This window comes from Symphalangus syndactylus, chromosome 20 (genome assembly GCF_028878055.3).
Source record: "Symphalangus syndactylus isolate Jambi chromosome 20, NHGRI_mSymSyn1-v2.1_pri, whole genome shotgun sequence".
NCBI classification, from domain to species: Eukaryota; Metazoa; Chordata; class Mammalia; order Primates; family Hylobatidae; genus Symphalangus; species Symphalangus syndactylus.
This window is the reverse complement of record NC_072442.2, coordinates 65,951,536-65,974,132: the sequence shown is the minus strand read 5'-3', so window position 1 is coordinate 65,974,132 and position 22,597 is coordinate 65,951,536. Positions and strand designations below refer to the sequence as shown.

The following is a 22,597-nucleotide window of genomic DNA, read 5'->3' as shown; positions in this document are numbered from 1 at the left end:
GTTAAGTATCTTTAAAAGACTATCTTTGACTGGACACCCCGGCTCACACCTATAATCCCAGCACTTTGGGAGGCCAAGGACGGAGGACTGCTTGAGGCCAGGAGTTTGAGACCAGCCAGGGCAACATAGTAAGACACCATTTCTACAAAAAAATTAGCCAGGCATGGTGGCGTGCGCCCATAGTACCAGCTACTTGGGAGGTTAAGGCTGCAAAGAGCTGTGATGCTTCCACTGCCCGGGTGACAGAGCAAGACCCTACTTCCAAAAAAAAAAAAAGAGACAATCTTCAATCATTTTTTCAATCACATACTCTAAGATATGAATCAGAATTATTCTTTCCAAGACACAACCCTGTAATGAATGGCATTTGGAAAACTCCCTTTAGTCCCAGATTCAACTTCAAAACATGATTCCGAAGTCTGACACCCGTGGTCAACGCATGCCCTGTGAGGCATCTCACCCGCTCCTGAGCTTCCATTCTGTGGCTGGGGCCTGCTGCTTGCTGCTGGGCTGGCTGCTGGCGCTGGAGGAGCTACTTGCGGCTGCCCGAGTCCTGAAGATCAAAAGGGAAACCCTGTTTTAGTGCAAAGGATTTGGGTTAAGAGATTTAAACGTGGGTAGAGGGAATGCTCTGGGAAAATGTAAATTTTTTATTTTGTCAAAGACTCCCATGGGTTAGAATTCGTGCTGACGCATTCCGTGGCACGCGGTGAATCTGCTAGGGGTTCACTTTTTGTTTTCATTACACAAAAGGTCGGCTCCATCTACCTTTCACCTGCTTAGAATTGATAGCCTTCAGTGTTAATGAGGTTCTCCCCTAAAGCCTTGCCCATTTCTCCTGCAATAACCTGCAGTAAAGTCGCTGGGTTGAATCTGTGACATTACCACTATTTCCATAGCAACAAATCGATGTCATCAACAGAACCGTGTGTTCACGGCAGGATCAATCAGAAGAAAAAGCTGGGTGGTAAGAAAAACCTAAAAGCAGTTCAATTGTCTCTGAAGTGCTCCTGCTTCAAAGGAACAGGAGACATTCAGAAAGGATTCCACCCTCTCCCTCCCAAACAAAGCAACCTTATTTTGCAACTGACGGTTGGTGGAAAAGGCAAGTTGAAAGGGTGTCCGGTACCGTGAAGTGCTAGTGAACTGTCACAGCAGGGAGAAATGACAATGGGGTTTGGAAGCAGGTGTGTCAAGGAAACAGGAAGATTAAAAGGAAAGGGGGGGAAATGAGCGTGTCTCAAGCAGAAAATAAGAAATGCCACCATATGAGCATGTATTTGCCCATCACTCTTTACACAAATGTTGATGGAGTTGAAGAATGTTAAAACTGTAAAATATGCCTCATTTTGTGAAATAACAGATTTATGGAATTTGACTTTGCCTTAGTGACTGGCTCTAAAAGGCAGAAGTCAACCTCATCTGGGCAACTCAAAAAAAATTTCCTAGAGTGCCCTGAGAACAAAAATGGTACCCACAGCTGGGAGGGCTTCCCACCTGCCACCCTGTCTCTGCCTTCTCCAATTGCTGAGTTCGCGTTCCTGCTGCGTTTTCCAAGGTCCTAACTCAAACGGGCACATTACACGCTGATTTAATTTACTTCTGCCAATATTACTCTTAACTGGCACAACTAAATGAGAGGTGGTTGTGCCATTAGAGTAAAATCAATTTAGCATAAAATCAAAAAGGTTAAATAGAACTGTTTAGTTCTTCCTATGGAGAGAAAAATTGAGAGACCTTATTTACATAGAAAAAGAGCCAGATTATTGACAGTGAAATTTTTGTGTTTACATTTTGGCTTTTCCATTACCTCTGAATTTACAAAGTATCACACAAAACTGCAAGGGAAACTGCTCGTCTCTGACAACGCATCTTGTGAAGGAACAGTCTAAGATTCTGCAGTGGACCTTTTTTAAAATCAATAGAAAAAGATGAGTTGCTCAGGAAATAGTACTGGGGCTAAGTGGTTGGAAAGAAATAGAACAAAAGCTGTATCTTTATCTGCTTCATGAATTATATTATTCAAGAGAATAAAGATGTAAACATTCAAAAACAGAAGAGTACCATAAAAATACATAAGCCCCTGCTACACTCCCTCCCACTTCCTCCCTCTCTCCTATCGTCTCCAAAACCTCTAAACTAGAAAATCCCCTCCTCAGATCACGTCTGCTTAAGAACCTTGTTGAAAAGGGCGTGGTCATCTGATCTTGCTGATCACATAGATTCAATTTCTATAAAAATGTAGCTAAATCTTAAGAGGTACCTACCATAGACAAATTCCCAGGGACAGAAAGCAGAAGAGGGGTTACCAGAGACTGGCGGGACTGGGGAATGGAGTAGTGTCTGATAGGCACAAGAGTTTCGGTTTGGGATGATGAAAAAGCTCTGCAGATGGATGGTGATGATGGCTTACAACAGTGTTAATGGACTTAATGTCACTTAATGTACGCTTCAAAATGGTCAAATGTAAATTTCATGTTAGGTAGTATTTTACCACAATTTTTAAAAATGTGACTTACCTTAGTTTACCTATTCTAAGATCCACATTTTTTTCACATTTTAACACGTAAATTAATGTCTTACCATCACTTCCTTTTAATAGTACATAACGGTACAGTCTTGTCATCACCGGATTCTGAGATTCGATGAAGCACAGCATATTTAACAAGTCTCCAATCAAGCCCTGTAATATGTATGAATCATAGCTACCCTTTTTTGAGTGCTTACCCTGCTTCAGGTACTGCATTCAGGAGAATGCAGGTACATGCATTCCTACAGTGCCTGCCGGTCCTAGGACGTAGACACTATTATACCCTTTAACAGATGAGAACATTGGGTTAGAGGAACCACGTAACTGGCTCAAATCATACAGCTGGGAAGCAGGGCATCATCTTGAACCGCGGCTTTTATGACTACATCCATGTACTTCATCACCATCTAGGTAACTGCTAACTGTGAACAACCAATTCTGGCAGCCGCAACTCTAGTTATGAGATCTGGTAATTAGGAAAAGCTACTAATCCACTTACCAGAGCAATCCTTAACTCCTGCTCTGGCCCAGATGTGCAAATCTGGCACAAGAGACAAGAGACAGCCCGGAGCCAAATGGACGGCAAGAATCTGGTGCATTCTACGTAGCAACAACTATCTTCCAGTGAATGCACTGCAACATGGCAGCGGGCCACGAGACCCCAGAAAAATCAGTCTACAGCTAAGTAAAACTCCTTCTAAAAATTAAATGACACCCCAAAGCAGTAATGCAGAGACTTAACTTCTGATACATCTTCTGCTTTGTGTCACCTGCAAATCAAACCATTCCAATAAGGCAGGTCAACATCATGGTTCTTAGACTCTTTTGCTCTCTGCTAGCTTTATATATATCACTGGCTTTGACCTAGGGGGGAAATAAGATTTGAGACAAAGTCTCGCTCTGTTGCCCAGGCTGCAGTGCAGTGGTGCGATCTTGGCTCACTGCAACCTCCACATCCCAGGTTCAAGTGATTCTCCTGCCTCAGCCTCCCAAGTAGCTGGGATTACAGGTGCCCACCACCACACCTGGCTAATTTTTGTATTTTTAGTAGAGACGGGGTTTCACCATGTTGGCCAGTCTGGTCTCAAACTCCTGACCTCAGGTGATCCACCCACCTCGGCCTCCCGAAGTGTTGGGATTATAGGCGTGCGCCACCACGCCCAGCCAAAATAGGATATTTCAGAGCAGACTCTTAGCTCCTCAAATTACTTGCACTCACACCTATCATTTTTATCATTATAACGGTTAAGTCAGCCATCGCAGAGAAAAATTAGCTAAATAGACAATGGAGAATAAGGGCAACAAAAAATTCAACTTCTACCAGTAAGTACTTCCTTAACAACTACAAACAATATGTAGAAGAGTCAATCCAATAATTACAATTGCCTCTTGGCAGAAAATGGATGAAATCAGGCTGAAAGAAATTTCAACTAGTGTCTTTCAATAAGTAACACTAATAACCAAGTATTGTGTAACAAATTTTAGTCAAAGTAAAATATTGTTAGCCATAGTATAGGTGCATGGAACTTATATACGCAGACAAAAATACAGTGGTAAATATGGGAGATTTTAAAATCATCTAATGCAATATAGTATGAAGCATGAATTATGTCTGAAGTTTTATTTCTCACACTTTAAAAATTCTATAAATATCAGACAATTTCTTTTTTCTTTTCCTGAGATGGGGTCTCGCTGTGTTGCCCAAGCTGGAGGGCAGTGGCGTGATTTCAGCTCACTGCAACCTCAGCCTCCCAAGTAGCTGGGATTACAGGTACCTGCCACCACGCCCAGCTAATTTTTGTATTTTTAGTAGAGATAGGGTTTCACCATGTTGGCCAGGCTGGTCTCGAACTCCTGACCTCAAATGATCCACCCGCCTCGGCTTCCCAAAGTGCTGGGATTATAGGAGTGAGCCACCATGCCCAGGCAAGACAATTTCACTGCACATTTTGGAATTCCTGCCTATTTGTGGGCTGGACTTAAGTAACTATACTGGTCACCTCACATGGCACAAGTTCTGGATTAGGGGCTGGGAGGATACAAAATGAACTTTAATTCTCTACCTGCTAGCACAGAGTGTGCTTCCTTTCCCAGCAGAGGAGAAAACACTGCTGTTAAATGCCCTGTGAGGTAGAAGTCACTATAAGAAAGCTATTTCCGCACTGGCTCACTGATCTGGTTACGATGAAATTCGAGAGTAAGTAATCCTGAACAGCAATCTTCTCATCCCCCTGAGCTTTAACAGACACTGGAGAAAGGAAAGGCCCAGTGGAACTGGGTATTGAAATAAAGGAATATTTTTCCATAGCCCTATGTTTACTTTCTTTTTTTTTTTTTCCCCTTGAGACAGGGTATTGCTCTGATGCCCAGGTTGGAGTACAGTGGCATGATCATAGCTCACTACAGGCCTTGACCTCCTGGCCTCAAGCAATCCCCCTACTCAGCCTCCCCAGTAGGTGGAACTACAGTTACAGGAGATCACGCCTGGCTTATTTTTTGTATTTTTTTTGTAGAGACTACTTTTGTCTCTACAGCTACCCAGGCTGATCTTTAACTCCTGGGCTCAACTGATCCTCCTGCCTCGACCTCCCAAAGTGCTGCAATTACAGGTGTCAGCCACTGCACCCGGACCATAGCCCTGTATTTCTGACTAAGCAATAAGTATCCTTCAATCCTTCATCAATAAGTATCCTTCATCATCTCCATCTTTTTTCTTTTTAATTTTTTTTTTGAGACAGAGTCTCGATCTGTCACCCAGGCTGGAGTGCACTGGTGTGATTACAGATCACTGCAGCCTTGACCTCCTGGGCTCAAGTGATCCTCCCACCTCGGCTTCCCGAGTAGCCAGGACTAGAGGAGTGTGCTATCACGCCTGGCTAACTTTTTTGTTTGTTTTTTGTAGAGACAGGGTCTCACTATGTTGCCCAGGCCAGTCCTGAATTCCTGGCCTCCAGCGATCCTCCTGCCTCAGCCTCCCAAAGTGTTGGGACTGAAGGTATGAGCCGCTGAGCCCAGCCTATCTTCAGTATAAACACTTTTGCCCCCAAAACAGAAAATGTCCAAAGCAATCATTCAATTAAATACAACACACACACACACACACACACACACACACACACACAAAACACTAGAAACCTGGCCAGAGGTGATAAAGCTGGGCACAATCACCTCTCTCTTGTCCTAACTGCATCCAAAGGTTTCAGAAAAATGCTAAGCATTGCTTTGTCTCAGCTCACCTTCCTAAAAGCTGAGAAGGTGATAACCAATTCGCTCATTTTAACAAAACGTTACTACTGCAAAACAAAAGTGATGTGTCAATTTAATAATTTAGCCGAATAATTTACCCGATTCCCTCTCCAATTTAAAGCATCAAATTACAATTTGTGTAAATAAAAATTAATATCTAGCAGGTTCCATTTCTGGAAAGAGCATAGTGATGGCCTAGCCCCATATCTTCCCACTTCTAAAAACCAATACAGAGCAATAGGAATGAATGCCAACTGCGTACACATACATGCATGTGCACACAGACGTATACACATCCCTCATTACAAACGACATCTTCGGTGAAACCAGGGAACAGAGAAAACCCGCACATTCCAAGTTGTGTGAAAATGAAGCCCAAAACACCATAAATCAAGAACCCACAACAGTATAAGACAGAAGCAGCATGAATAATTTCAGTGTAAAAACTAAAACGGTGGCTGGGCGAGGTGGCCCACACCTATAATCCCAGCACTTCAGGAGGCAGAGGTGGCCAGATCACTTGAAGTCAGGAGTCCGAGACCAGCCTGGCCAACATGGGAAAACCCCATCTCTACTAAAAATACAAAAAAATTAGCCGGGCGTGGTGGTTGGCGCCTGTGGTCCCAGCTACTAGGCAAGCTGAGACGGGAGAACTGCTTGAACCCAAGAGGCAGAGGTTGTACTGAGCTGAGATCGCGCCATTGCACTCCACCCTGGGTGACAGAGAGACTCCATCTCAAAAAAAAAAAAAAAAAAAAGAAAAAAGAGATCTCTAAGCATATACAAGTATATGGAAATATCTCTAGGCCAAAAAACTTTTTTTTTTTTTTTTTTTTTTTTGCTTTTTGTGATGGAGTCTCACTCTGTCACCCAGGCTGGAGTGCAGCGGCATGACCCTGGCTCACTGCAGCCTCTGCCTCCCAGACTCAAGTGATCCTCTCACTTTAGCCTCCCGGGTGGCTGGGACTGCAGGTGTGCACCACCATGCCTGGCTAATTTTTTGTATTTTTGGTAGAGACAGGGTTTCGCCATGTTGCCCAGGCTGGTCTTGAACTCCTGAGCTCAAGCGATCTGCCCGGCTTGGCCTACCAAAGTGTTGGGATTACGGACGGGGGCCACCGAACCTGGCCAGAAAACTTTAAAACAGGATATGGCTGGGCGCAGTGCTCACACCTGTAATCCCAGCACTTTGGGAAGCTGAAGTGGGAGAATTGCTTGAGCCCAGGAGTCTGAGACCAGCCTGAACAGCATAGTGAGGTCTCATCTCTATTAAAATAATAATAAATAAAGCAGGATAAAAAGACAAGATAGTGTACACAGTATGCTGCCTTTTGTGTAGGCAAAGTGGAGTACAGAACGAGAATATATATTTGTATTTGGTTACATGCTCATGAAGAAACGTCTGAAGGATAAAAAGAAACCACAAAAACTTTACCTCTAGAGGGCAGCAGTGGTCGGGGGGGCAGCAAGGGTAGGAGTAAGATTTCTCTGAACACACAATTCAGCAGCTGTGACTTTAAATCATGTAACTACATTATCTTTTTGAAATCATTTAACCATATTATCTATTCAAGATTAACGTTTATTAAAGAAAACAGATGTCTGATTATCTCAATTATATTTTACATTTATTTAATTATGCAAGTTTTAATGGACAAATATATAAATGTGAAATAGAGATAATTTTAATTATGTATATAATATTCCCGCAATAGACTCACTCACACGATCTATGTACTTAAATACAATTTTCAAGTAGGGAAAAACTTTGGCATGAAGGTTAATCTTTGAAGGTCTGGGCACAATGGAAACTGTTCTCACTGGGAAATGACAAATGCTCATTCTCATTTCTTGTAGCAACCCACTGTGTGACCTTGGGGAAGTTACTTCACTGCCTCACTCACGTTTTTATTTAATGATTAAAAACTGATCAACAGATCTCTAGAACAGTTTCCTCTATCTCAACGTTCTGCGATTGTGCTGAATTCACTGCTAAGGTCCAGACCCGAGATTCTCCAACCTTCCTCTCACTTAGGCAAAGGCCAGGACTCAGTTCCAGGTAGGAAAACAAAGACAGGATGCAAGAATTACTTCCCACCTCAGCTTTCCCAGTAGCTGGGAGCATGAACCACCACTCCCAACTAATTTATTTTATTTTATTTTTTTTTTTGAGACGAGTCTCACTCTGTCACCCAGGCTGGAGTGCAATGGCACGAACTCGGCTCACTGCAACCTCCACCTCCCGGGTTCAAGCGATTCTCCTGCCTCAGCCTCCCGAGTAGCTGAGATTACAGGTGCCCGCCACCACACTCGGCTAATTTTTTTTATTTTTAGTAGAGATGGCGTTTCACCATGTTGGCCAGGCTGGTCCTCAACTCCTGACCTCAGATGATCCACCTAAGGTCCAGCCTAAGAATTACTGGGTTCAATTCCACTTACCCTTAAGCGAAAACCCTACTAATAGTAAAAGTTAGTTATGGACAAATTGAAGAACTATGTTGTTAAGGTTATTTTTATTTATTTTTGAGATGGAGTTTCACTCTTGTTGCCCAGGCTGGAGTACATTGGCGCAATCTCAGCTCACTGCAACCTCCGATTCCCAGGTTCAAGCGATTCTCCTGCCTCAGCCTCCCTAGTAGCTGGGACTACAGGCACGTGCCACTATGCCCAGCTAATTTTTTGTATTTTTAGTAGAGACGAGGTTTCACCATGTTGGCCAGGCTGGTCTCAAACTCCTGACCTCAGGTGATTTGCCCACCTCAGCCTCCCAAAGTGCTGGGATTATAGGCATGGGCCACTGTGCCCCACATATATTGGTAAATTTAAATTAAGACAGTGAATTAGTGTACTTCGGTGGGAACCAGCTAAGCATCTTTGTCTACTGGGAGCAGCAGAGACAGTTTAATTTTTAAGAAACAGTTCCTTCTCTGAGTTCAAACATAGCTTCCTACTGAGAAATCATTTGGGAATGAGGAGATACACAGTGGAAGATTTCAAATAAGCTACATGAACATCTTCCAGCTTCTTGATGCTGACCAACTTAAAAGTCGATTTTATATTTTCAATGTCACAGTTATAATTAGTTAATATAAGATATGTACTTAATTAGTTATATAAGTTATTAAAATTATTCAATACACTCTGAACATTTCTTTTCTATAAATTATATCACAAATTTTTTCCAAATATTCATGACTGACCATCATCTCTTAGTGACTTCAGATTTAGTTCAAAAATTGGCTGATTAGTAAAACAATAAAATTATGTTGTTCTGATTACTAAAAATATCAATCTGAAAACGTAACAACCATTTGAAAATTGCCTTCTACAAGTATGTTTTGAAAACTTTAAATTTTTAACAAAGCAAGATATGTTTCATAGAAAAACTTAAATCTAACTGGCCATTTAAATTTTGATGTCGGCGCCATGCAGGGGTTCACGTTCGTAATCCCAGCATATTGGGAGACCGAGGCAGGTGGATTACCTGAGCTCAAGAGCTCAAGACCAGCCTGGACAACATGGCAAAACTCTGTCTCTACAAAAAAATATAAAAAATAGTTGGGGCCAGGCACGGTGGCTCACACCTGTAATCCCAACACTTTGGGAGGCCAAGGTGGGTGGATCACCTGAGGTCAGGAGTTCGAGACCAGCCTAGCCAATATGATGAAACGCTGCCTCTACTAAAAATAAAAAAAATTAGCCAAGTGTGGAGGCGGGCACCTGTAATCCCAGCTACTCGGGAGGCTGAGGCAGGAGAATCGCTTGAGCCCGGGAGGTGGAGGTTGCAGTGAGCCGAGATCGTGCCATTGCACTCCAGCCTGGGAGACAGAGTGAGACTCGTCTCAAAAAAATAAGATAAGATAACATAACATAACATAAAATAAATCAGTTGGGCATGGTGGTTCACGCTCCCAGCTACCGGGAAAGCTGAGGTGAGAAGGTCACTTGAGCCTGGGAGGTGGAGGCTACAGTAAGCCCTGTTTGAGCCACTGCACTCCAGCCTGGATGACAAAGCAGGAACCTGTCTCCAAATAAGTAAATAAATACATGTTGGCCGCGCGCGGCGGCTCACGCCTGTAACCCCAGCACTGTGGGAGGCCAGGCGGCGGCTCACGCCTGTAACCCCAGCACTGCGGGTGGCCGCGCGCGGCGGCTCATGCCTGTAACCCCAGCACTGTGGGAGGCCGGGCGCGGTGGCTCACGCCTGTCATCCCAGCACTGTGGGAGGCCGAGGCAGGCGGATCATGAGGTCAGGAGATCAAGACCATCCTGGCTAACACAGTGAAACCTCGTCTCTACTAAAAATACAAAAAAATTAGCCAGGCGTGGTGGTGGGTGCCTGTAGTCCCAGCTACTCAGGCAGGAGAATGGCGTGAACCTGGGAGGCGGAGCTTGCAGTGAACTGAGACCGCACCACTGCACTCCAGCCTAGGCGACACAGTGAGACTCCGTCTCAAAAAAAAAAAAAAAAAATTAGCAGGGTGTAGTGGTGCACGCCTGTAATCCCAGCTACTGAGGAGGGTGAGACAAGGAGGATTGCTTGAGTCCAGGAGGCAGAGGCTGCAGTGAGCCAAGATCACACCACTGGACTCCAGCCTGGGCGACAGTGTGAGACTCTTAAAAAAGAAAAAAAAAAAGAGAGCACCACATTCTAATCTCCCATAGTGTGAAGTTAATAAACAAATGTTTCAACTGAAAAAATTAACGAAGAGCAGCACAAATGTGTTATTTAGAAATATGGAGACAAACAGAGAAGAAACAGCTGTGAGATTTGAAACAGACTATCTCTAGACAGGAATCAGAGGCCAAAGAAAAGTGAGGCAGGAGAATACTGTTTCGTTTTTAAGGACACACCTCGCAAAAATATTCAACTTTTAAAACTTCGTACTGGACAAGATGGAGCAACAGAGACCAGGTTCACCCTAACACCTAAAATAACCCCCTCCCCCGACCAGAAAGGGAGAAAATATCTGAGCCACATGGTTTTCAAGACACTAGACACTAAGCAATGAAGGGCAGTGACTGTCGTGCACAGGAAAGCGAGTGAGTGAGCCTGCACCAGCTCAGTGCCTCGAGGGCTTAGGGGGCCTGCCAGAACCCGAGGTGCAGAGATGGGGGCCGAGAGTCTGGGGAGATTGCCGTCTACCTGACTGGACAGAGTAGCAGAGAAGAGAGGGCTGTACACAGAGAACTCCAGAGATGGGTGGCAGGTTTCCTGGGTAGTCAGCAGAGTCCTGGTTGGCCCATGTGTGTGTGGACACTATCTGAGGCCAGGGTGAGAAGGCCAGAGGTTCGGAACCATGCCTGTGTTTATAGCAAGCTTGAAATAGTACCTGTTTCTACCAGTCAGATGGGAAAAATTCATATTCATGGGGCACGAGGTAAAACAGTCTGTCAGGTCTTGATTCAGTATTGGGAATAACTACACCTAGACTAAATGCAGCTCTCTGATCCCATCTAATAAATCTTAAAAGCAACACACCAAAAGATCAAACTGTCTCCAAGTTAACCGTATCCCTGAAAAAAGCTCAAGAATAATTACAGGATTACAAAAGTTTCTAGCACCCAACAAGGTACGAATCCCAATGTCTGGCATTCAGTCCGAGGGCCAGGCATGAAAAGAAGCAGGAAAATATAATCCATGATTGGAGAGGCCGGGATCAACTGACAGAAACAAACCCGGACCTAACACAGACATCAGAATCCACAGACAAGGACCTTAAAACAAATACTGTCATTGTGCTCTGTATGTCCCAAAAATTAAGTAGAGATGTAGAAGAGATTTTAAAAGACCCAAAATCAAGCTTCTAGGGATGAAAACTACACTATCAGAGAAGAAAAATACTCTCAATGGGATTAACAGCAGATTAGGCATTGCCTGAGAAACCATTAGCAAACGTGAACAGCTAGCAATAGAAAGTATACACAATGGCCAGGCATGGTAGCTTATGGCTGTAATTCAGCCTTTTGAGAGGCTAAGGCGGGAGGATTAGGCCAGGAGTTTGAGACCAGCCTGGGCAACAAAGTGAGAATCCGTCCCTACAAATAAAAAGAAAAGTAATGAGCCGGGCGTGGTGGCACTGCAGTCCCAGTCCCAGTCCTAGTCCAGGCAGTCCCGGTACTCCACCTCCCAGACTACAGGTGTAGCCTGCAGTCCCAGCTACTTGGGAGGCTGAGGCAGGATTGCTGGAGGCCAGGAATTCAAGACCAGTGTGGGTAACATGGCAGGACTCCATGTCCACAAAAAACAAAATTAGGCCGGGCGCGGTGGCTCACACCTGTAATCCTAGCACTTTGGGAGGCCAAGGCGGGCAGATCATGACATCAAGAGATGGAGACCATCCCGGCCAACATGGTGAAACCCCATCTCTACTGAAAATACAAAAATTAGCTGGGCGTGGTGGTGCGTGCCTGTAGCCCCAGCTACTCGGGAGGCTGAGGCAGGAGAATCGCTTGAGCCTGGGAGGCGGAGGTTGCAGTGACCCGAGATCGCGCCTCTGCACTCCAGTCTGGCAACAGAGTGAGACTTCGTCTCAAAAATAAATAAATAAATAAAAAACAAAATAAAATTAGCTGGGCGTGACGGCAAGATCGCTTGAGCCCAGGGCGTTGAGGCTGCACTGAGCCGTGAAAATACCACTATACTCCAGCCTGGGCAACAGAGCAAGATGTTGGCTCTAGGAGAGAAAAAAAAAAAAAAAAAAAAAAAAGAACGCCGAAGTGGCTATGCTAATATCAAAGCAGATTTCAAAGCATAGAATTTCACCAGGGATAAAATCATTTCATAATAATAAGAATCAATTCATCAAGTGGACACAAGAATTCTAAATTATACAGATATTTAATAATAGAGCTTCAAAATACATGAAGCAAAAACTAATAGAACTGCAGAAAGATAGAGAAACTTACAAGTATTACAGTTAGAGATTTCAATACCCCTCTCAGTAATTGACAGAACAAGTAAACAGAAAAACAGTAAGGATATAGAAAAAGTGAATAACACAATTTACCGACTTGACTTAATTGACATTTATAAGACTCTGTCCAACAACAAAATACACATTCTTTTCAAGTACACACAGAATTTACCAAAAGAGACCATAATCTGGACATAAAATAAGACTCAAGGCCGGGCACGGTGGGTCACTCCTGTAATCCCAGCATTTTGGGAGGCCAAGGTGGGTGGATCATCTGAGGTCAGGAGTTCGAGACCAGCCTGGCTAACATGGCAAAACCCTGTCTTTACTAAAAACACAAAAATTATCCAGGCGTGGTGGCGGGCACCTGTAGTCCTAGCTACTTGGGAGGCTGAGACAGGAGAATCGCTTGAACCTGGGAGGTGGAGATTGCAGTGAACCAAGATTATGCCACTGCACTCCAGCCTGGGTGAAAGAGTGAGTCTCAGTCTCGAAAAATAAATAAATAAGTAAATAAAATAAGACAAAATAAGTCTCAATACATTTAACAGGATTCAGGTCATACAAAGTATGTTGTTTGATCATACTGGAATTAAATTAGATATCAAGAACAAGATCTCTAGAAAATACCCACATTTGGCCAGCGCAATGGCTCATGTCTGTAATTCCAGCACTTTGGGAGGCTGAGGCAGGCAGATCACTTGAGGGCAGGAGTTCGAGACCAGCCTGGCCAACATGGCAAAACTGCGTCTCTACTAAAAATATAAAAAATTAGCCAGGCGTGGTGGCGCACACCAGTAGTCCCAGCTACTCAGGAGGCTGATGTGGGAGGATCGCTTGAACCCCGGAGGCGGAGGCTGCAGTGAGCCGAGATTGTGCCACTGCACACCAGCCTGGGTGACAGAGCAAGACTCTGTCTCAAAAAAAAAGAAAATCCCCACATTTAAAAACTAAACACACTTCTAAATAACAGAATGTTAAAGACGAAATTGAAAGGGAAATAAGAAAGTATTATGAATTGAATATGAATGAGAATATAACATATCCAAATTTGCTGGATACTATTAAAGCAGTAGCTAAGGGCAAATTTATAATGCTACATGCCTATGTTAGAAAAAAAGATCTCAAGTCAATGAACTCAGCTTCCACCTTAAGAAACGAGAAAAAAAATACAAAGCTCAAAGTTAGTAGAAGAAAATATTAAAGATCAAAAGCATAAATCAATAGAATACAAAACATAAGAGAAAATAAAAAAAATCTCAAAAGTTGCTCCTTTGAGATCAATAAAATTGATGAAACTCAAATTCTACAGACACTCAAAGGATAACAAGGAAACATATATGTATGTTATATAACATATATATATGCTATAATTCCGGCACTTTGGGAGGCTGAGGCAGGCAGATCACTTGAGGGCAGGAGTTCGAGACCAGCTTGGCCAACGTGGCAAAATCCTGTCTCTACTAAAAATATAAAAAATTAAATAAAAAAAGTAAATTAAAAAATAAAAATTAAATAAATTAATAAATAATAAAAACTATATATAGTTTTGTTTTGTTTTGAGACAGAGTCTCATTCTGTCGGCCCAGCTGGAGTGCAGTGGCATGATCTCGGCTCATTGCAACCTTCGCCTCCCGGGTTCAAGTGATTCTCCTGCCTCAGCCTCACAAGTAGCTGCGACTACACGTGCGTGCCACCATGCCTAGATAATCTTTGTATTTTTTCAGTAGAGACGGGGTTTCACCATATTGGCCAGGCTGGTCTCCAACTCCTGACCTTGTGATCTGCCTGCCTCAGCCTCCCAAAGTGTTGGGATTACGGGCGTGAGCCACAGCATCTGGCATTTTTTTTTTTTTTTTAATGGGATCTCGCTCTGTCACCCAGGCTGGAGTGCACTGGTGCCATCTGGCTTACTGCAACCTCCACCTCCCGGGCTCAGGTGGCTGGAACCACAGGTGCAGGAGCGCCACCACATCCAGCTAATTTTTTGTATTTTTGGTAGAGACTGGGTTTCATCATGTTGCGCGGGCTGGTCTTGAACTCCTGAGCGCAAGCGATCAGCTTGCCTCGTTCTCCCAAGGTGTTGGGATTAAAAGTCTGAGCCACCGCACCCGGCTGGAAATATATTTTTTTAATCCATCTGATAATTTCTAATAATTGGGGTGTTTAGAATATTTATATTTCTATAGACTAATAAATTCAAGAACTTAAATGAAATTAAGTTCCTTGAAGCACATAATCTACCAAAGTCTACTCAAGAAGGTTGCCTGAATAACCCTGTATCTCTTTATTAAAGAAACTGAACTTACAGTTTAAGACTTTTCCACAAAAAAAAAAAAAAAAAAAATCAGGCCCAGATGGCTTCACTGGTGAATTCAACTGAACATCTAAGGAAGAGGTAATACCAAGTCTACACAAACTGCTGCAGAAAATTTAAGACGGAACACTTCCCAACTTATTCCATAAGGTCAGGGTTACTCAGATATCAAAATCAGAGATGTAAGAAGAAAATTAAAGAAAAATGTCTCTCGTGAATACTGATACAAAAATTCTAAACAAAGTAAATCAAATGAAATGGATGTAGCAAATCAAATCCAACAATATGTCAAAAGAATAATACATCATGACGTAGACTCATCCCAGAGAGCCCAGATTGGTTTAGCACTCAAAAACCAATCAACGTGGCTGAGCGCAATGTAATCCCAGCACTTTGGGAGGCCCAGGTGGGTGGACCACTTGAGGTCAGGAGTTTGAGACCAGTCTGGCCAACATGGCAAAACCCCATCTCTACTAAACACACACACACACACACACACACACACACACAAATTTTTAGCCAGGCATGGTGTCATACACCTGTAATCTCAGCTACTCTGAGGCTGAGGCACGAGAATCACCTGAACCCGGGAGGCGGAGGTTGCAGTGAGCCGAGAAGGCACCACTGCACTCCAGCCTGGGTGATGCAATGAGACTGTCTCAAAAAGAAAAAAAAAAAAAAAAAAAAAAAATCAATCAATATAACTCACCATATTAACTAACTAACAAGAAAACCACATGATCATCAGATCATCAGCAAGCACAGAAAACGCATTTGACAAAACTCACCACCCATTTCTGATGAAAGCCCTCAGCAACTAGGAACAGAAATAAACTTCATTTCTGATAAAAAAGACTAAGAAAACCCTACAGTTAACATGACATTTAATGGTGAAAGTCTGAGTGCTTTCTCCCTGAGATCAGGAACAAGACGAAGATAACCAGCAAGACTGAAGATGTTTTCTAATGTATTAGCCATTTGTTTTCCTTCTATAGTGAACAATCTTTTTCTCCAATGCCTGCTTTGCTAATGAAGTACTTTATTACTTAATATGCAAAAATTTCAATAAATAGTAAAGATACCTTTGTCAATCCTATCAGTTGCAAATATTTTATCCTAGTTTAAGTTTACATACTTTTAATTTTTTGCAGTGGGGGAATAGCAGACACTTGCTGTGTCCCCAGGCTGGAGGGCAGTGGTGTGATCACAGCTCACTGCAGCCTCAACCTCCCAGGCTCAAGTAATCCCCCCACCTCATCCTCCCAAGTAGCTGAGACTACAGGTGCAAGCCACCACACCAGGCTAAGTTTTTAAAAATTATTGTAGAGATGGGGTCTTCCGGTGTTGCCCAGGCTGGTCTCCTCCTCCTGGACTCAAAGCAATTCTTCCACCTCAGCCTCCTAAAGTGCAGAATAATTACAGGTGTGAGGCACCGTGCCTGGTTTCCTATTTTTAATATGTAATTTTAAAATTTCAATGTAATCAAGTATTCATTGTGAATTATTCCAATCTATTTGTGCAGCCTCTTCCTCTTGATTTTTGATGGTTTCATTTTCTAACTTGAAAAAATACATCTCAAATTTATTTTGCTGTAAAGTGAGGCTTTTATTTTTTGACTTGGTGTAAGGGCAAACAATCCTTTCCTTTAATGGGGCCAGTGATTTGAAGATTCTTTTTGCCTTTCTCTAGAATTGTCTAAAGTAATGATTTTTTTTTTCAGCTTCTTTTAGGATGCAAAGAAAAAATGGACTTTTTTTTCCTAATTTCATTGTGCTTTTCTATACATTTTCATGAGAAAATTAAATCAGTAATTTTACCATCAAGAGGTAATCGCAGTAAAATAATGTTATATATTCAACTTGTTTCAACAAATACTAAACGCCAGCCTCAAGTTAGGCACTAGAACAAACATGATCTCTACCTTCACACAGTTTACTCATGGCTTAGCAGTAAATAGAGATAATTCTAAAAGCTACCAGTGCGGTGAGTGTTATCACAGGAGTATAGACTGCATGCTTCACACTGTTTAAAAACGAAAGTGTACATAAGATAAATCTTAGGAAAACACGTTTCTCATTAATATTACAGATATCCTATAGTATCCTATATTACTGTGATATCCTAGATTTTTTTTTAGTCTCGTATAACTGAATCTTTGTCCATTACTTTCTTACTTTTTTTGAGACAGAGTCTCGCTCTGTCGCCCAGGATAGAGTGCAGTGGCACGATCTCGGCTCACTGAAACCTCTGTCTCCTGGGTTCAAGCGATTTCCCTGCCTCAGCCTCCTGCGTAGCTGGGATTACAGGTGCGGGCCTCTATGCCTAGCTACTTTTTGTATTTTTAGTAGAGATGGGGTTTTGCCACGCTGGCCAGACTGGTCTCGAACTCCTGACCTCAAGTGATCTACCTGCTTTGGCCTCCCAAAGTGCTGGGATTACAAGTGTGAGCCGCCGTGCACCCAGCCCATTTGTCCATTGCTTTCTAATTGTCCCCTTTGTTCATACATCATTTCTTTAGAATTGAAAAAGCCTGACAGAATAACCTGGTTCCTAGACCCCAGAATCACTATCATTTTATTAACACTAACAAGTCACACTGAATCCAAAGGTAGAACTCCGAATATATAAAGAGGTATTCAGTTGAGTGCTACAACCTACGCCAAAGCATTTTACCTTCATTATAGGGCACTGGATTGCCAATCTTCACTCCAACTGCTTCAGCTGACTTCAAAACTTCTAATTCCATCAAGATAACTACTCTCCTGCAAAAGCAGACAAACAGAAACAGGTTAGAAAAACAAATTCCGTTCAAATGATAAGCTACTCAAAATGCTTTCCCCGATGATCATTGTGATGAACTATTTTCCGTTTGTCATCTGTTTACATAAATATTTCTCTTCATCTTTCGCCGCGTCATTATCAAGTGATTGCAGGGTTTTCATTTCCCAACTAGTTCCTTAATTAAAATGCAGTGTTCTTGCTAAGCACCGTATCTTCAAGGAGCAACCGACATGGTAAGAATTTAGATTACTAAACACAAGAATATATGGCATAAAAAGAGATGACCTGTTTTCAGAAACACATACTTATCTCAACAATGACTTTTTCCCAGTGAAAACCAATTATTTTAAAAAATGTAATTATGACCCATTTTTAAGAACTTATAGTTCTTTCATTTTTAACTCTGATTAAAACCTTGTGATAACTTCCCAATGACCTTAGGCCACAAAGAAAAACTTGGGCCATGGCTTGCCTGGCCTGGCCTTGCTAACCCCCTCCCGCGCCGCCCTGCCCTCTGCCCTTTCTGTTTTCTTTCAGTTCCACCACATTTGACAGTCCCTCTTGCCACAAGGCCTTTGTCCATGCTGCTCCGAGATTGCGGTGTTGTGTTCCTTCTCATTTTGCCTCATCTAATACTCATTTTTTAGTTCTCATCTCAAACATCACTTCAAGAGACACTTCCTTAATCTCTAGTTGAGATCAGGTTGCTTTGTTCTAGTCTTTCCCACAGCCTTGATTTCCTTCCTTCAGAACACTCTGCTCCGTCTTAATTATATGTTCATTAGTGATTATTTCATTATTCTCTCTCTCTCCTACTAGACTGTATTGTCAATAAAGACAGGTATCCCTCAGTGCTTAATGAAGCAAATGGCCCACAGTTGTTGCTCAATACATACTTGATGAGCATATCACAATGTCTGCATTTTAAAAAGAACTGAAACACCAAGAAGGAATTTAATGGGAACATGACTGGAGGCAGGGAGACCAAAAGAGACAAAATGGCAGAGGCCTGAATGAGGTTAGTGGCAGGGGAGCTGAAGAAACTGGCCTAGAGCAATATTTAAGCAATAATCTACCCAATTTCATCATATTTTACACTTTAAATGGTCTGACTGCTGTTTTTGGATTTTTACATACAATCAAACAGTTTGTTTTAAATGGTCTGACTGCTATAATTTGGATTTTTACATACAATCAATCAGTCGGTGTGTGCTGCTACCCTCATCAGATTTCACAACAGAGTTTCAATAAGATAAGCTTGAAATTATCTGTTCCTGAAAATGGTATCTAGATTCCCCGTAATAACTATCTGATAGACACTTAGTGGCAGATATTTAATTACTTTCCAAAATTATACAAATCACTCCAGAACATATAAAAATAGAAGGCTTATGAATCATTTGGTATGAGTCTAATACCAAAACCTAAGTCAAAACACATGCACAAAACCAAAACTAATCTCATCCTGCAATATCCCATAAATCCTAAATAAAATATCAGCAAGACGAACCTAGCAGCTTATTAAAAGAATACACTAATATCAACTTACAGAGAATACAGATGACAAGGACACATGAAGTGACTTTACAGGGATGCATCAGCCAAATCCAGACTGGGGGAAACTGCACGAGGTGAAGGATAAATGACCTGGTTTCTTCAGCAAATAAACAGTAAAGGAGAAAAAAGGCAGAGGCAGAGCCTACAGATTCAGAGAGACTTAACAGACCATCAGTCTACCGTCACGGGAACCTTATTTTGGATTCTGATTCATATAGATTGTGCGGGCACACACACGCACACACACAAGTTGAAAATACAACACTGACGGTATTTGTTATTTTAGGTGTGAAATGGGATAGTGTCCTTTTAAGAGTTCTTATCCTTCAAAAATACATACTAAAATATTTATGGATGAAATAATATGATGTCTGAGATTTACTTCAAAATTACAGAGGAGAGTGGACATTGAAAGGATGGAGATAAAGCAAAACTGGACAACAGGTGACAATCTGGGGCTGAATGATGGGCTATATGGGGACTCATCAGACTACTGTGTATTCTATGTTTGTAGATGTTTAAAGTTTTCCAGAAAAAATATTTTAAACAATAAAAAGAGAAAGACAATTAGCAAGCTAAGAGAATTCTTCTTCTTTTTTTTTTTTTTTTTTTTTGAGAGAGAGTCTTACTCTGTCACCCAGGCTTAAGTACAGTGGCACAATCTCAGCTCACTGCAACCTCTGCCTCCCAGGTTCAAGCAATTTTCCTGCCTCAGTCTCCTGAGTAGCTGGGATTACAGACATGCACCAGTACACCTGGCTAATTTTTGTACTTTTAGTAGAGACAGGGTTTCACCATGTTGGCCAGGCTGGTCTCGAACTCCCCACCTCAGGTGATCCACCTGCCTCAGCCTCCCAAAGTGCTGGGATTACAGGCGTGAACCACCAGCCCAGCCTAGGATTATTTTTTTAAGGCAGGATTTATCGCAAGAATGAAACAAGAGTTGAATTATTAGGCAATCTTTTTTTTTTTGGAGACAGAGTCTTGCTCTGTCATCCAGGCTAGAGTGCAGTGGGGCGATCCCAACTCACTGCAACTTCCATCTCCTAGGTTCAAGTGATTCTCCTGCCTCAGCCTCCCAAGTAGCTGGGACTATAGGCATGTGCCACCACGCCTGCCTAATTTTTGTATTTTCAGTAGAGGCAGGGTTTCACCACGTTGGCCAGGCTGGTCTTGAACTCCTGACCTCAAGTGATCCACCCACCTCGGCCTCCCAAAGTGTTGAGATTACAGGCATGAGCCACCACGTCCAGCCTAGACAATCTATTAAAATAGTTCATTATGTTAATGGATTAAAAACAAATATGATCATATCAAGATGTAGTAAAAGCTTTGAAAGAATTTATGAGCCATTTCTGATGAAATCCTGAGGACTTAAAATTTTAATAAAACCTGCACATGATAAACTGCGTGTTTTTCCACGATCAACACTGCATTGAACAGTGAAACCAAAAGCATTTCCATGAAAATCAAGCAACTGCTGACATTATCATCGTCCAAGTTTTGACAGTGCTGTCAATACAGTAAAATTAAAAAAAAAACAACAAAATGACAAATATGAGAATAAAGAATGCCGGGCGCGGTGGCTCACGCCTGTAATCCCAGCACTTTGGGAGGCCAAGGCAGGTGGATCACGAGGTCAGGAGATCGAGACCATCCTGGCTAACGTGGTGAAACCCCATCTCTACTAAAAATACAAAAAAATTAGCTGGGCATGGTGGCGTATGCCTGTAATTCCAGCTACTCGGGAGGCTGAGGCAGGAGAATCGCTTGAACCTGGGAGGCGGAGGTTGCGGTGAGCTGAGATTGTGCCATTGCACTCCAGCCTGGGCAACAAGAGTGAAACTCCATCTCAAAAAAAAAAAGAAAAGAAAAGAAAAGAGAATAAGGAGATGACACAATTGTGTATCTAGAAAATCTGAAACCAAATGGACACATACTATTTTCTTGGATGAAAAGACTTAATATCAAATATTATCTAAAATTAAGAAAGTTATTTGCATTCCAACAAGAATTTCCTTTCTTTTTTTTTTGTTTATTTATTTTTGAGACAAGGTCTTGCTCTCTGTCGCCCAGGCTAGAATGCAGTGGCACTATCACAGCTCACTGCAGCCTTGACTTGTGGGACTCAAACAATCTTCCCACCTCAGCCTCCTGAGTAGCTGGGATCACAGGCATGCACCACCACACCCGGCTAATTTTCAGATTTTTCATAGAGACAGGGTCTCCCTATGCTGCCCAGGCTGGTCTCAAACTCCTGGGCTCAAGCAGTTCTCCCGCCTCAGTCTCCCAAAGTGCTGGGATCACAGGTGTGAACTACTCAGCCTCCCAAAGTGCTGGGATTCCAGGTGTGAACTACTGTGCCTGGCTGCTTGGTATTTTGGGCTTGGCAACTCTAAAATTCATATGGAGGAATAAATATAAGAACAGCCAACAGGCCAGGCGCGGTGGCTCACGCCTGTAACCCCAGCACTTTGGGAGGCCGAGGCAGGCAGATCACGAGGTCAGGAGATCAAGACCATCCTGGCTAACACGGTGAAACCCCGTCTCTACTAAAAATACAAAAAATTAGCCGGGCGTGGTGGTGGGCACCTGTAGTCCCAGCTACTCGGGAGGCTGAGGCAGGAGAATGGCATGAACCCGGGAGGCAGAGCTTGCAGTGAGCCGAGATCGCACCACTGCACTCCAGCCTGGGCAACAGAGCGAGACTCCGTCTCAAAAAAAAAAAAAAAAACAGCCAACAAAAATTTGAAGGGAAAAAGTAAAGAAAGACGTTGTCTATAAATTACTAAATAGTCTACAGAGAAGTTTAACTGAAACTCTATGGAGTGTAATTTGAAGTACTGGCAAGAACGGGGAGAAACTCTACACTAGCGCTGTTGGCAGGGAGGTAAACTGGTGTATACACTTTGAACAATAGCCTGGGAGTTCCTCAAAAAGTTAACCATAAAATGACCATTTTGCCTAGCAATTCCTTTCCTAGACAGATTATCTATAAAAGAAATGGAAATGTCTGTCCACAAAAAACTTGTACACAAATGTTCATAGAATTATTAGTAATAGCAAGCAGGTTGAAACAATCCGAATGCCCATCAACTAACGAATAGATACACAAAATGTGATGTATCTAGACAACACAGGATTATTCTGCCATAAAAAGGAACAGGCTGGGTGCGGTGGCTCACACCTGTAATCCCAGGACTTTGGGAGGCCGAGGCGGGTGGATTACAAGGTCAGGAGTTTAAGACC

At 42.6% G+C, this 22,597-nt stretch overlaps 1 protein-coding gene across 3 annotated transcripts in view; it reads right to left on the bottom strand.

Annotated features, from left to right (window-relative positions):
- RPA1 (replication protein A1) overlaps nt 1–22,597 on the bottom strand; it is a 65,638-nt gene that overhangs the window by 24,678 nt on the left and 18,363 nt on the right. For all 3 annotated transcript variants that reach the window (XM_055258425.2, XM_055258424.2, XM_055258423.2), the window contains exons 5-6: nt 17,684–17,772; nt 461–553 (exon numbers count right to left, since the gene is read on the bottom strand). In XM_055258425.2, the coding sequence (XP_055114400.2) occupies nt 461–553; nt 17,684–17,772 (182 nt within the window). The remainder of the gene's footprint in view (nt 1–460; nt 554–17,683; nt 17,773–22,597) is intronic.